General features: G+C 38.1%; 1 protein-coding gene across 1 annotated transcript in view; it reads left to right on the forward strand.

The window, feature by feature from the left end:
* Positions 1–777: 777 nt before the first annotated feature.
* Positions 778–13,768, forward strand: part of ctdp1 (CTD (carboxy-terminal domain, RNA polymerase II, polypeptide A) phosphatase, subunit 1) — a 98,950-nt gene continuing 85,959 nt past the window's right edge. Inside the window, exons 1-7 of the mRNA XM_055018038.1 lie at positions 778–1,274; positions 3,405–3,488; positions 4,280–4,373; positions 6,076–6,204; positions 7,441–7,591; positions 8,515–8,605; positions 9,112–9,278. Coding sequence (XP_054874013.1) covers positions 982–1,274; positions 3,405–3,488; positions 4,280–4,373; positions 6,076–6,204; positions 7,441–7,591; positions 8,515–8,605; positions 9,112–9,278 — 1,009 coding nt within the window. The 5' untranslated portion in view covers positions 778–981. The remainder of the gene's footprint in view (positions 1,275–3,404; positions 3,489–4,279; positions 4,374–6,075; positions 6,205–7,440; positions 7,592–8,514; positions 8,606–9,111; positions 9,279–13,768) is intronic.

A 13,768-nucleotide genomic window follows, 5' to 3' on the forward strand; every position in this document is an offset into this window, starting at 1 on the left:
TATTACTGTCTGTTTAAAGGGGTAACTAGCTGATTTTATGCTAAACAGATGATGCTAGTTAGCCAGCTTTCATCCTTAGCTAGTGTCTGCTGAGCATCCCCGCTGGTTGGGAATTCATGATAAAGTTATAATCTCTCTAGGTTGTTTTTGTTGTTGTTGTTGCCTTGGACCCATTAATTCTAAATTAACTGGCAACAATTTTGATTTTTTAAAAAACTTTTTTAAAAGTGAAATATATATATATATATATATATATATATATATATATATATATATATATATATATATATATATATATATATATATATATATATATATATATATAAAAAATAATGATAAAATAATTTCAGCACGTGTTACCTAACTTTCAAGCTACAATTACAGTCAGAGCAACGTCAAAATTTTAAAAATAAAGTTAATGTTATGCATAAGATTAGACAGGACAAAAAAAAATCTTCCGGGATTCATAAAGTTTTACCAAATCCTATTTCAAGCAACAAATACGTACAGATCAAAATTCCCCTGACAGGAGGATTTAAGGAATTTCACGGCGCTGTTGCGCCATGTGCGCAAATGTTTGCACCGCAGTCCCTCTGGAGTCGCTCATATCCTGCTGTCAGCCACCATGGTGATCTAAATAGCAGTGAAACTGCAAAACCAAAACGCTTCTCAGAACGACACAGCTCTGCTATGTCACCAGGGATTTTATTTTGAATCCTAGAAGAGCGTGTTTCTGCCATTGCCGGTGTACCGGATGCTGTAGCTGTCCGTGTCGCTGCAGTGTTGCGCTTTCCTGTTTACGGGCGGGAAGAGCGAACTGTGGGAGCTTCTGGGTTTAAATCGGCAGCACAGTTCTTTTAATTCTCCTTCATGCTAACAGCTTGCACGTTTTGATGATTCACAGAGCGCTGCGAGGTCAAGAGGATACGTTTTAAGTGGACTACTGCTGAAAACAGGGGATTTTTGGAGACGCAGGGGCAGATGGAGGATCCTCCAGCAGATTCTGGTGGTGGCGGCAGTGCAGCAGCGGAGGGCCCCGCGGTGCAGGTGGCGGATATCTGCTGGCCGGCCGGGGCTCTCCCTCTACGGCTCCTAGAGTGGAAAGTTAAACCCGGCTCTCTTGTTAACGTGGACTCCGTGTTAGCTCTGTGTGCTCCCATACCTCAGGAGAAGGGGGCAGAGGCTGCCAGGCTGCCAGAGAGGAAGGTGAAATCCAACCGTGCTGGAGTAGTGAAGGAGCTATGCTGTCAACTTGGACAAGTCATACCTCCCGGGTGAGTCACTGAGCTTGCTAGAGGTAGCTAATGTTAGCTGACCTGTCCCCTGCTTGGAGAGCCTACAGGCAGTGTGGCAGCTTAGTTTTGGGACGCTTTGTGCAGCTACTGACTTCACACTTAGTGTACGTTAGCTAGCTAACAAGCTAACATTGCTAAGTTGATGTTAGCTTGTTTGCTAACCAAGCAGCTCTGACCAGCGTCAAAGCAGTCAAAATAAACAAGCGAACCTGCAACAACGATTTTCAGAATAAATGCGTATGCTTTCTAATAATATGTTTCTGAACTTCATGAAGCGTTATAATTTTAGTGGAAGAGAAAACCAACTAAGAGTGGTCTTGCAATAAGCATTAAGTGCTTTCTTGACTTTCCACACTGATAAATGTGAAATAATTATTTCGGGCAAAATAGTTTGCACTTTTATTTTGAAGGGAAACAACGTGTATTGTTGTCTCAGGTTGTATGACTTGACGCAGCTGTCCCTCGCGTGCAGAAGTGTGTACAAGCTGTGCAGGTTGACAGGTAGAGGAACAGTCGGAGGCAGCTGCTGTCGCCGGGAGTTTGAACCGGTGTCGTGCCAACAAACAAACATGTTTCAGCATTGTTTTACCTGCTCTGTGCCCTTGATTCCAACCAATCTACTTTTTTTTTTTAAAAACAGTTTAAATGGCTTTAAAGGACCAATTCAACTCGTACAAAGCAATTTTCCACCTGCCAGAAAGTACCTGCAGTCCCTGTATTTTGACTGAAATGTTGTTAATGCATCAAAATGACTTGACTTTAATAATTGAGAGTTGTCTATTAAAGATGAGAACCCATAAGATGATTAAACTGGCTATTTAAAAAAAAAAATCCATCTGTAAATCATTTTAAATGCAGTCCACACAAAGATATTACACGTACCCAACGCTTATAAAACAAATATCAGAAACAATGCAAAAGTATTGCATATCATTTGCCTAAAATTCAGACTTGGTTACGGTATGAATTGCCAAGATTTACACTACTGTTCGAAAGTTTGGAATCACTTAGAAATGTCCTTATTTTTGAAAGAAAAAACATTTTTTCCCCAATTAAGATAGCATTAAATGAATCAGAGATACAATCTACACATTGTTAATGTGTAAAGAACTATTCTAGCTGGAAACAGATGATTTTTAATGGAATATCTACATAGAGGTACAGAGGCCCATTTCCAGCAACCATCACTCCTGTGTTCTAATGCTACATTGTGTTAGCTAATGGTGTTGGAATAAGTAAGAATAGGTATTATTAATAATTAGAAAACCCTTGTGCAATTCTGTTAGCACATGAACAAAAGTGTGAGTTTTCATGGAAAACATGAAATTGCCTGGGAGATCCCAAACTTTTAAACGGTAGTGTATGTGGTGCAGTTTAAAGTGCAGTGTATCGACGACAGCCTCAAAAACACACATTCAGACTTCTGGGATTTCATACGTAACAAACTTAAGGAACCAGTCTTGTCAAATTGCAGGGTGGAGATTCGGTCAGTTTACAGGTCAAACATTTACGACTGAATTACACCAATATTCCAACTTGTCACTGTGTAGCTAGAGCAGTTTTATGGTTTTTGAGCAGAGTCGTAGAAACTTGTGTGCCTGAGCTGCTGTGAGTGGGGAGGACTGGGCACTCTAGATCTGCACATTCTAGAAGGAAGCACCAGTATTAAGTTACATTTCAGTCATTTTTAACACAGGAAGGGATTATTTTCTTGGAAAAATCCTCTAAATATGCAGCGTTGATGCACCGAGATTAGTTTTTAATATTTTAATTAATGACTGAAAAGGGAATATAAAATGTACAGCACTGGTTTGGAAGCTGCTCTCACTGCCAGTGTCTGTCTATCATGACTGCTGGTTTAACTCTAAACAGGAACTTACTCAAATCCACTGTGTGTGTAGTGCTAAACTTTTCACCACTGTAAATACAGACATGTTCTGTTAATTGGATTGGCAACTCGTTTTCTAGTTCAACAAAACAAATCAGTAGCGCACATGTCTAAACATGCAACACCTACTGATGTCTTTATCCATGTACAGGCCTTGCATGTCACCTGTTTACTCATATGTACATGATTTTTCTGTAATAGTGTTACTTTTCATTTTTCAGAGGTGTCATCGCCAGAATAGAAGAATGCAGCCATCCCATAGTCATGAAGGGTTTATGTGCGGAATGTGGCCAGGATCTGACTCAGTAAGGAAACACACACTGTTTTTATGCTGGTCAATTTTTTTTATTTTGCTGTCTGGGCTGTCACCCTTGTATGTAAAACATCCCTACCAAAAGAACACTAAAATAAAAGCTTGCCATGTTGTACAGTTACTTGACTTGTTTCAGCATCTTTCAGTGAAAGGACAGTTTAGAACTAATTTATTTTTATGTTACGTTCCTGAAATGAAACACTGACTGACTGCGAGTGGCCAGTGGTATTACTGGTAGATTCTATTTCATGTAATGCCATCAGGTGGCACCAGAGATCATACAAAGAGCACTGAGTGTAACTTAAGCCACAAATAAACTGTTTACACTCTGCACTTTCACTTTGACAAAGATGTAAAATTTGAAACTAAACATGATGATTATTTTCTGATTTTATTGATTTAAAATGTTAATATATTATTATTGTGAGGTAAAAGTGTGGCTGTTTATTGTACCGCTTGAAAGATATGATATAGATATCTTGGAACACAGAAATGTTAAATAGCAGATAAAACTTTTAGAAGTCATAATAAGATGTTTCATGACAAAAAAGGTGAATCTGAAGTGCCAAACACCAGACAACGCACTTGGTAACTGAAATATTTTCTTCTGTTCTTCCATTGCAAATGTAACTGCCGCCAAGTCGAGCGAATTAGAATTTGCATGTTTGTGAAAGCTGCTTTTCTTCTCATTCACGATATGTTCAAGGACCAATGAGATGCACAAAACACAAAAATGCATGACTGCCACTCTTTTTTTTTTTTCTTTTTCCCTTCCCTTCTCAGGCTCCAGAGCACAAATGGAAACCAGCAAACTCCCATCTCCACAGCAACAGTCTCCATGGTGCACAGTGTCCCCGAGCTGATGGTCAGCTCTGAGGTGAGTCATGCGATGAAGACACCTTGAAGACTGGGTTAGCATGGGAGATATTGCTCACATTTATCCCACTGTAAGACCTCTGTGTGTGTGTGCTTGTGTGTTTGAATGTGCATGCAATGCTCTTGGAAGCACAGTGCCCCCTCAGCTTTTGCATTATGTTTCCTAGATATTCAACAGTATATGGATTATTTGAATTGTGCAGCGTTTTGGGTTTTAAAAATGAACGGACTCTCATGTTAGATATGTTAAAAATTTCAGTATTTTTAAGCACATAATAATAAAATAGTTCCGCACAATAACAGTCAGGTTAGATCAAGGTATAAGTAGTCAGTCAGTGCAGGTTATGTAGTAAATAAGTATTTAAAAGCAAAACGTTGGTGCATAACAGGTCAGTCATTTTTTAGATTTTGTTGCTGTTTTGGTCCAAAGGACAATTTGTTTGCCTGATTTCTATACTGACCCAGAGTTTTGGACTTATTCAGTTCAGTTGAATGCAACTCTTTTCATCTGTTTGAAGACCGATTATAATCCGTATTTTATCAAGGGCAACAAATACACACAGGGATTACAGGGAAAAAACAATTATGAACCCCAAGATGTTCCTGGGTGTATTTTTTTTCTGTTACATTTTTAATCACTGTGGGCTCTTTTTTTTTACTGCAGTATAAAGTCCTGCATCTCTATGAAAAACAACACAACCATGGCTAGATGTAGAGAGAATGTAAACATATTTTTTGTGCAGTCTAATAAATCTACAGTGCCATAAATCTGAAAAAAAAGTTTGTTATGTTGCATTTTTGATTGTTTATTTTATCCAATCAACAGGATAAATAGAATTAACATGTACAGCATTTTCCATGTGTCCCCAGCTATTAAAAATACTGCAAAAAAAGAATGGGGTCTCAATGTACTACAGATATACACTTATATTTTTTCAACGTATACAAATTAGTTTATCTCAAGCTTGGGGAGCTTGCTGTTTTTGACATCAGCTCTACAAAGATATTTCATCGTGATAGATAGATAGATAGATAGATACTTTATTTATCCTGAGGGAAATGTATCCTCCAACAACTTGCTCCTCTCTATATTGTTTAGAGCCGTGCTGCATTTATTTCAGTTTGAAGTATATTTTCTTCTCCTTTCAGTCTGTCTAATTTGTTTCCATAGTTGTCTCCTGACTAGTCTTTGTCAACACTGACTACAGTTCAAATGAAAAGTCACAGCATTTTTGTCACATGACTGTTGGTCACAACCGAGTAAGTCATGGCTTCTCAGTTGTGCTGAGAAACTTTGTACAGAATCTGTTTATTTTTGGTGATTTTTTTAATCTTAAAAGACAGAGTGATTGTTACAAAATATCACGATTGTAATTTTTTTTTTATGCTCAGATTTAGTTAAATTTCCCTATGGGACTGCACATCTTACATGACTAGTTGAGAGACCATCAAAAAGTTAAAAATCCGATGGTTATTTCAGTTTTTAGCTCTGGTAAATGTTGTAATTTTGGAGATTTTCTTTACAGACAACATGCCTTTAAAACCTGCTGGCAGGTGGTTAATCACAACCTTGAGAGATGAAAGCTTAGTACTGCATGTTGAGTCTGAAGTAAATAATTAACTCAAACCTTGACCAGAGGCTGTACAAAAACATAAAGTTGTGATTGCTGATATTTTCTAATCATCTTCATTTAATCCAACAGCAAGCAGAACAGCTGGGCAGAGAAGACCAGCAGAGACTCCACCGGAACAAAAAGCTAGTCCTCATGGTAGATCTGGACCAGACACTGATCCATACCACTGAACAGCACTGCCAGCGTATGTCCAATAAGGTAGTAGTCTTCCATATCACTATTATTTACGATTATATACGCGTGAACATAATTGAGATGCAGTGTCAGGGTGTTGTTTATCTACCACTTCTTCTGCTTTAACATATCTGCAACATCTGCAACATATGGACTGTGTAAGTGTTGCTGAGCAGCCACCACTGGAGCTCCAAGTTGCTATGAATGTTGTGTAGTAGCACAAGTAAAAAAAAACAAAAACGCTTCAAATAATAACATTAATCTGTTTTGTAACCATAAATACCTATAAAAACTTATATTAACTTATATTAACTTATATTAGCCACTATATGCTACAGGTCATGCCAGTAAGGCCATGGTGCTAAAGTGTATCCAACTGAGAACGGATGTCTCATTTCTTGTGAATGGTATTTTGATATAAAAAAAAAAAATGATTGTTTGTGTCAAGTCACATTTAAACCTGAAATTAAGAGAAATAATTCTGTTTTATTACATGCAATAGTGCAGTTTTTGTAGTTCTTAATTTACCATTAAAAGCCAGATATAGTATAAATCTCTTTCAGTCTTTCATAATTATTCCTCCAAGCAAGGTGGTGCAGTTATGTAATGATCAGCGTACGTTTGTCTGTCCGTTTGTCTGTTAGCAACATTACTCAAAAACGGACTAAGGAGTTTGGATGAGATTTTCAGGGAATGCCTGAAATGACACAAGGACCAATTGACTAGATTTTGTGATGCAGCTTACAGTCTGGATCCATGGATTTCTTAAAGATTTCTGTTTTGCGAGACAGCGGAATGGCGTCACTGTAACTATGACAACAAGTGAACACTACGTCAGCTGCCTGCTGACGATCACATGATTGTGATCCTATTCCTATCGACCACTGCAGACTTATTGGGACTTATCCATCAGAAATGATACACGGAACAATTGATTAAACTGGGGGTGTTTCTGAGTCCCATCAATTCCTCCTGCTCACTACATATTTAGGTCACGCAATTGGGTATCCGTACATAACGTACACATGCATAACACACGCCTGTGCTCATCAAAAGGTAATTTTTTTTAAATTCAATATTTCATTCATCTGAAATGATACAGTTACATGAGTAGCCTTGGCAGAGTACTGCGCTCTCTGAGTGCTTTTCTTGTTGATTAACTGAAGTTCTTAATCAGAATCTTACTTTACAGATGTTGAGACCCGAATCTGTGGTTTCTTCGTTATTGTGTAATACTTACACCCTTTCTTGCTCCTTCAGGGTATTTTGCACTTCCAGCTCGGCCGAGGAGAGCCTATGCTCCACACACGACTACGCCCACACTGCAAAGAATTCTTGGAGAAAATTGCCAAACTTTATGAGTTGCATGTCTTCACATTTGGAAGCCGCCTCTATGCACACACCATTGCTGGTAAGGAGTAATTGTTTCCCTCCTAACAAGGAACTGGGCAGTAAGATGTGCTTATTATATAATAAGTATTTTAGGTACAGATTCCATTATTCTCCCTAATTTAATTGCGTTTTTATGCAAAGACTTTAAATTCTACTTCTGTTTGCACTGCCTGTTTGTGTCCAAAAGAGGGAAGTATCTGCTCATACTCTGTGTTGCAGCTGAAGTCCTGGTCATTCAGTGTTGTGTTCAGGGGTGCTGAACTTTAAAATGCATATTAAAGCCAGTTGATGTTTTGCTTTAACATTTTAGCAGGTTCCCTACAGTAGTCAGTCCTTCCATTTCCAGCTTTCTTTTGGCAGCATTTGGCTGCTGTAAGTAATCCTGATGCTGCTGTCCTTTTAAATGGAAAATATTTCACAGTTGTATGATTAAAGGTTGTGTTATATTGAAGTGTTGGTTACGTGTTTATGCTGCATCCCTTTGGTATTCATGATGCAATCTTTCATCATACTGTATGTAATAGATTCAGCTCAGCTTCAGTACTGTTCTACCTCTATATGATTAATGTTTAATGCATTTTGAATTGGATTTTACTACTGACCCTGATGCAGGAGGGTCGGTGTGTTTCAGAGCAGTGCTCCCGCTATTGACAGCTTCTGTTGTGATTATAGCAGCCTCCACAACAACTGTCTTGTTCAGCCATGCTAGATCTCTGTCTGAGGTTTCATTGCAGACTGTATATTTCTTTTCGAACGTTGTAAGAAAGCCAGAGAAAGTTAGATTGATTACATTAGAAAACACTGAAGAAAAGGTCACCAAAATGTATTAAAAGGTTGTTCTCTTCATCTAATTTCAATACAAGAGAAATACCTACTGTAGCCCTGGAGAAGAAGCCACAGCTGAATTGGCATTTTTTTTTTCTTCTTCTTTTTTTCTTTTAGGCTTTCTGGACCCTGAAAAGAAGCTTTTCTCTCACCGAATCCTTTCTAGAGATGAATGCATCGATCCATACTCCAAGACAGGGAATCTTAGGTGGGAATTGCCCTCTGCTAAAGATGGCAACTAAATCGATTGCTCACAGTTTAGTCTGTGGTGATCCTCCACTTCTTCTCTCTCTAGGCCAGTTTTGTCTTAAAGCAAAGAAAATCCTAAAAGTGACTCAGAATGTTTCTCTTAGAAGATCACAGAAGGATTTGATCCTATGACCTGTTGCTGTTAGGCAGCAGTATTTTCATCCAAGTAATTTCTGAGCTTCTATAACACTTTGTACTACAGACATTCTGTCTTTATTGTGTTTAATTGTTGATACATGAGCAGAAATGATACAGAATTGTTACTGTTTTTCTCAGTGTCAATTCTGAATGATTGTCAACAATTCTGCTAACACATGGAAAAAAATAGAAGACTGTTGAAAGAAATTGAAGTTCATTTCATTTATCTGTCACTGAAACAACACTACAATCCTAGACAGACAAATAATGGCTCATCACAAAGCTCAGCATTTTCACTAGTGTTTTGTGCATCATTTTTAATAACAGGAATCTTTTCCCTTGTGGGGATTCAATGGTCTGTATAATCGACGACCGGGAGGATGTGTGGAAGTTTGCACCGAACCTCATCACTGTGAAGAAATACATCTACTTCCAGGGCACAGGAGACATCAATGCTCCTCCTGGGTCACGGGAAGCTCAGATGGCCAAGAAAGGTACAGTGCTCCTACACATCTTTGATAACTTGATGCATCCAGAGAAAGACCCAGTGAAACAGCTTATGCAACATATAGGGTCAAATAAACAACCCAAGGAAAGCACTGTCCAGTGAGTTGTTTCCACTAGTAGGCTCACTTTCCTGTGAGAGGCACTTTTAGATTATGTTGCCAGATAGAGAGATTCACTCACTGTTACACAGTCCATTATGTCATCTGTCTATGTGTAGCCCTGTGATAGACAGGTGACCTGTCCCCTATCTTCACCCTAAGTCAGCTGGGATAGACTCCAGCCCCTGGCGACCCTAAGACCCTAAGCGGTTTATCGATAGATAGAAAAACGTTAGGATAATCTATAAAAAGCTGAATATCAGACCCAAAAGTCAGCCAAACGGATAATCAGTCAACCCCTAGTTGCAATATCGGTCTCCTGGCTCGGCCACTCATTTGCTTCAAAGTAAATTACATCCAAAGGTATAGGATCAATTGCCAAAAAATTCATGGTTTCCAGATGATGAATCCTACTTCTGGCTGTGGTGACACCCTGACGTTACCGATAATCCCTACACATTTGATTGTAAAAATATTTTATCTTGCATCATCATCAGGTCAAAAATAGTTTATGACCAACTAACCTTCAAAGCTAAATGCATTCACATATCAACCCCTGTTATGCTGTTTAATTAGAAAGTGTTAGAATGCTAACATCCCAGACTCGCATGGTGACAATGGTATACATCATGGAGTCTTGTTGTTGTTTGCAAATATTCATCAAATTCGAATATTGACATCTTTGTACAAGATTTTTTTTGCAAATACACAGTATGCTCTTTGTAAAGCCTGAGGTAACTGTATGTGTATTAGTCCCAAACTGTTTAGCATTTGGCATGCCATGTGAGCCAAACACTTACTGTCTGACGTTTATTTATGGGTACATAGTTCACTCACAGAATGAAAATTCGAAAGTGCAGGTTGCACCCAGAACATTTTTACAGTTCACCAGTTGCTGTAAATCAGCCATAGCATGCCTGTAATTGAAGCCCGTACTGAACCATTAATCTTATGTAACATTACACCCTTAGCTTTAAAACTGTGTTATGTAACAAAATTCAAATATACAATTTTAAGATCCACAGACCTCATTATGAAAAAGCACATGTTGATAAACAAGGGAAGACCGTCTTTAAAGGGTTCCAGTACTTTGTCCTCGCTTCTGTATTGAACCCCTAAGTTGTGGCCCTTCATAAAGGGATTCTTGTCAATGACACTGTTACTCCTGATGATCATTGCTGGAAACAGGCTGCTTGAAGCCATCTAGTGTGTATCCTTGGTCTGTTGTGGGGTTCCGTCCCCCTTATTTACACCCACTCTCAGGCTATCACATCAATTAACCGATTACTGCAGCTTGTACTGATCCCATGTTACAACAGCTGCTGGTGTTCATCAATTCAAAGATAGCAAGACAGTTTATTGTGTGAGTAAAACACAAGCTTCCGTTGTGGATAAAGTAAGTGGAAGCCCACCAGTTCCTGTTAATCTCAATGTATCATATCATATATTACAGACAGCTTGCTACTGATATTATTGTACGTCAAACTTACGCCTGAAACTAATTTGGTTTAATGTAGAAACAAACTCCTCTTGTAAGACATTTTTCCCAAATGCAAGACAGTATTGTCTTGCTGCATTGTATTAAAAATAGTTTAGACATTTATTCATCTATGCATGTTCTAATAACCTCAGTAATATCACATCTATGACTCACACTTGCATATAGGGATTTAGTAAATTACCAGTTTATTTTTTTTATTAAATATACTGCGAATGGTATAAGGCACTTGACTTTAAATTGAACTATAGTTGTACATATTTTATTTTTGGCCACTTTTGGCCAGCACAATAAAGCTGTTAACAATTGTTGAGAATGCTTCATAGAGCTAAGGTGAGGACAAACTTGGGTAATTACTGGTGTAGGTTTATTACTCAAAGCAATCCTGTTACATCATACAGTGGTTGACCCATTGTAAATATGAAAATATTGATTATTGCAGCAATGAATTCAGTATAAAAGCTTTATAGATATGAGCCCTCATGATATTCACTTCAGAGAGAGGGCATATTTGGCTTGAGATTATCTTTAACTTGAAAGATCCAAATCATCATGTGATGTTTAAATTTTATACCATGCTACATATTTCATTTTTTACTCAAAAGTCACATATGGGAGAAATTACATCTACCGGTAATGTCTAATGACCTTTCTAATTCAAAATTGAGTCTACAGGTTCAGCAGATTGAAGTAGTTTATCCTGTGGTCCAATAAAGGATTAACATGTCAAATGCTCTGTTGACCTTTCTGTATGCTAAAGACCTTTTCAGACATGCATTCCTTTCTGTTAATCTGGCAACATCTGAACTATGTCAGCTTCATGTCGTGACCATCCTGGTCGCTTTTCCATAAATGTTGCAAAAGCAATCTTACTAGCTATAACTGAGATTTCCATGTCCCTTTCAACACAGCACACGCCTGAAATGCATAATCACACACAAACAAAGTAGTTGTTTGGACGAGTCTTACACCGGAGTTTATTAAATACCGGCAACATCAACCAACATCTGGATCCATAAAAGTGTCTATAAAGAGTGAGAGTTTTGCACATTTATACACACAGAGCACCAGCAGTTACTGCATTAATTTCTTATAATTATAAATTATCCCCAACAGGATCCATCAGGATCTAATGGCAAGTCACACTGTGTACTTTTCTTCACTTCAAACAAGTGAGCTGTCACACTGAGTCACAGTTTGTCAGCTGCAGTTAAATAATTTGTAATATAATGGAGTTAGATTTTGTCTTTTGTTGATTAGTGCATCATTATGCATTACCTTACTTGATTTATTGTCCAATCTGGCATGCATGACAAATGTGGCACATGTTTTGTGGCTCTCTCTGTCACTGTGGGGGTTTGTCTCAATGAAGCTGTGAAGAACATGAAGGCAAAAGTGACGTATGCCTGAATTCTGTTGCTTTAACACAGTTGTGTCAAACTCATTTTAATTCAGGGGCCACATTCAGCCCAAGCTGATCTTAAGTGGGCTGGACCAGTAAAATCACAGCATAATAACCTATAAATAACGGCAACTCCAAATTTTTCCCTTTGTTTTGGTGCAAAAAAGTACGTTCTGAAAATGTTCACATTTAATGAGCTATCGTTTTTACAAAACATTATGAACATCCTGAATTTTTAAAACAAAAATAAGTGCAATTTCAACAATATTATTTACACATTACAACTTATACACACACACACACACACACACACACACACACACACACACACACACACACACACACACACACACACACACACACACACACACACACACACACACACACACACACACACACACACACACACACACACAATGTATCTACAAAGGCACAAAACATTTAGTTGCAGGTATCTGGAACTGAACAATATAATATTTTATAACTTGTCAAGATCTAGAAATCATTTTAAATTTACATTCATTTCCGCATCTGTGTAGTAATCCTGACCACCTGAACTGACGCACCACACAAACTAAAGTGGGAACCTTTAAGGAAAAGGTTCAGTTGTCTTCCTGCCTTTATAAATGTATACATAAAAAATGCATAAAAGTTGTGGCAGTGCATCAACAATAGGCTTCCACCAAACCAAACTCTGTGCTGACTCACATTATATTGCACAATATTCAATGCCTTTAAATATTTTCACAATAAGGATTCATTTTCACCTTTGTAATTTTTACACTTTGCAAAGTCATCCTGCAAGCAATCAGTTGAACAATCTGGCGGTCTGTATGTTTGACACCCCTGCTTTAACAGATTAATAAATCCAGCAAAGTTACATATCCCATGTCTGAAAACGGCCTAAGTTAATAAATGAAAAATGAAGGATGGCAGTGAGTGGACTGTGTTCCAGTTGATTCATTTAAATTAGGTTTTTGAGTGCCCTATTGTGCTGCATTCTTACTCTGAGGGCTGATGTACCCTAGTCTGCTCTTGCATGCCTTGCCTCCACAGATTACTTCACTGCCCTGTCTTGTCCACCGTGGCCCTGTGGGGTTTAACTGATACAGTACGCTCCTTTGAACAAGCACACTTACTGGATGTGATTCACTTTACTGTGCTTCTTCCTATCTCATTCAAAAATTCTGTACTTGCTTCTAATAATCATAACTTTTTGTTAAGTTTGACTGCTTCAACATCAGTGCAACACTTTTTAAAAAATTCTTTGTTGTTGACAGGTTATCACTTACAATTTTATTTCACGCTGAAGCAGAGTCACTTGCATGGCAGTGACTCAGTGTACCCAGAGGAATCTGATTTGCCTTAGAGAAAGATTCTGCTCCAAGAAGAGTTTGCCAACAAAGGCAGTCAGAGCAGCTCTTGTTGAACTAAAATCTGGGTTATCCCTTGTGTCACATGTACTAGTGTTTAACATTA

The sequence above is a fragment of the Amphiprion ocellaris genome, chromosome 15 (genome assembly GCF_022539595.1).
Source record: "Amphiprion ocellaris isolate individual 3 ecotype Okinawa chromosome 15, ASM2253959v1, whole genome shotgun sequence".
NCBI lineage: Eukaryota > Metazoa > Chordata > Actinopteri > Pomacentridae > Amphiprion > Amphiprion ocellaris.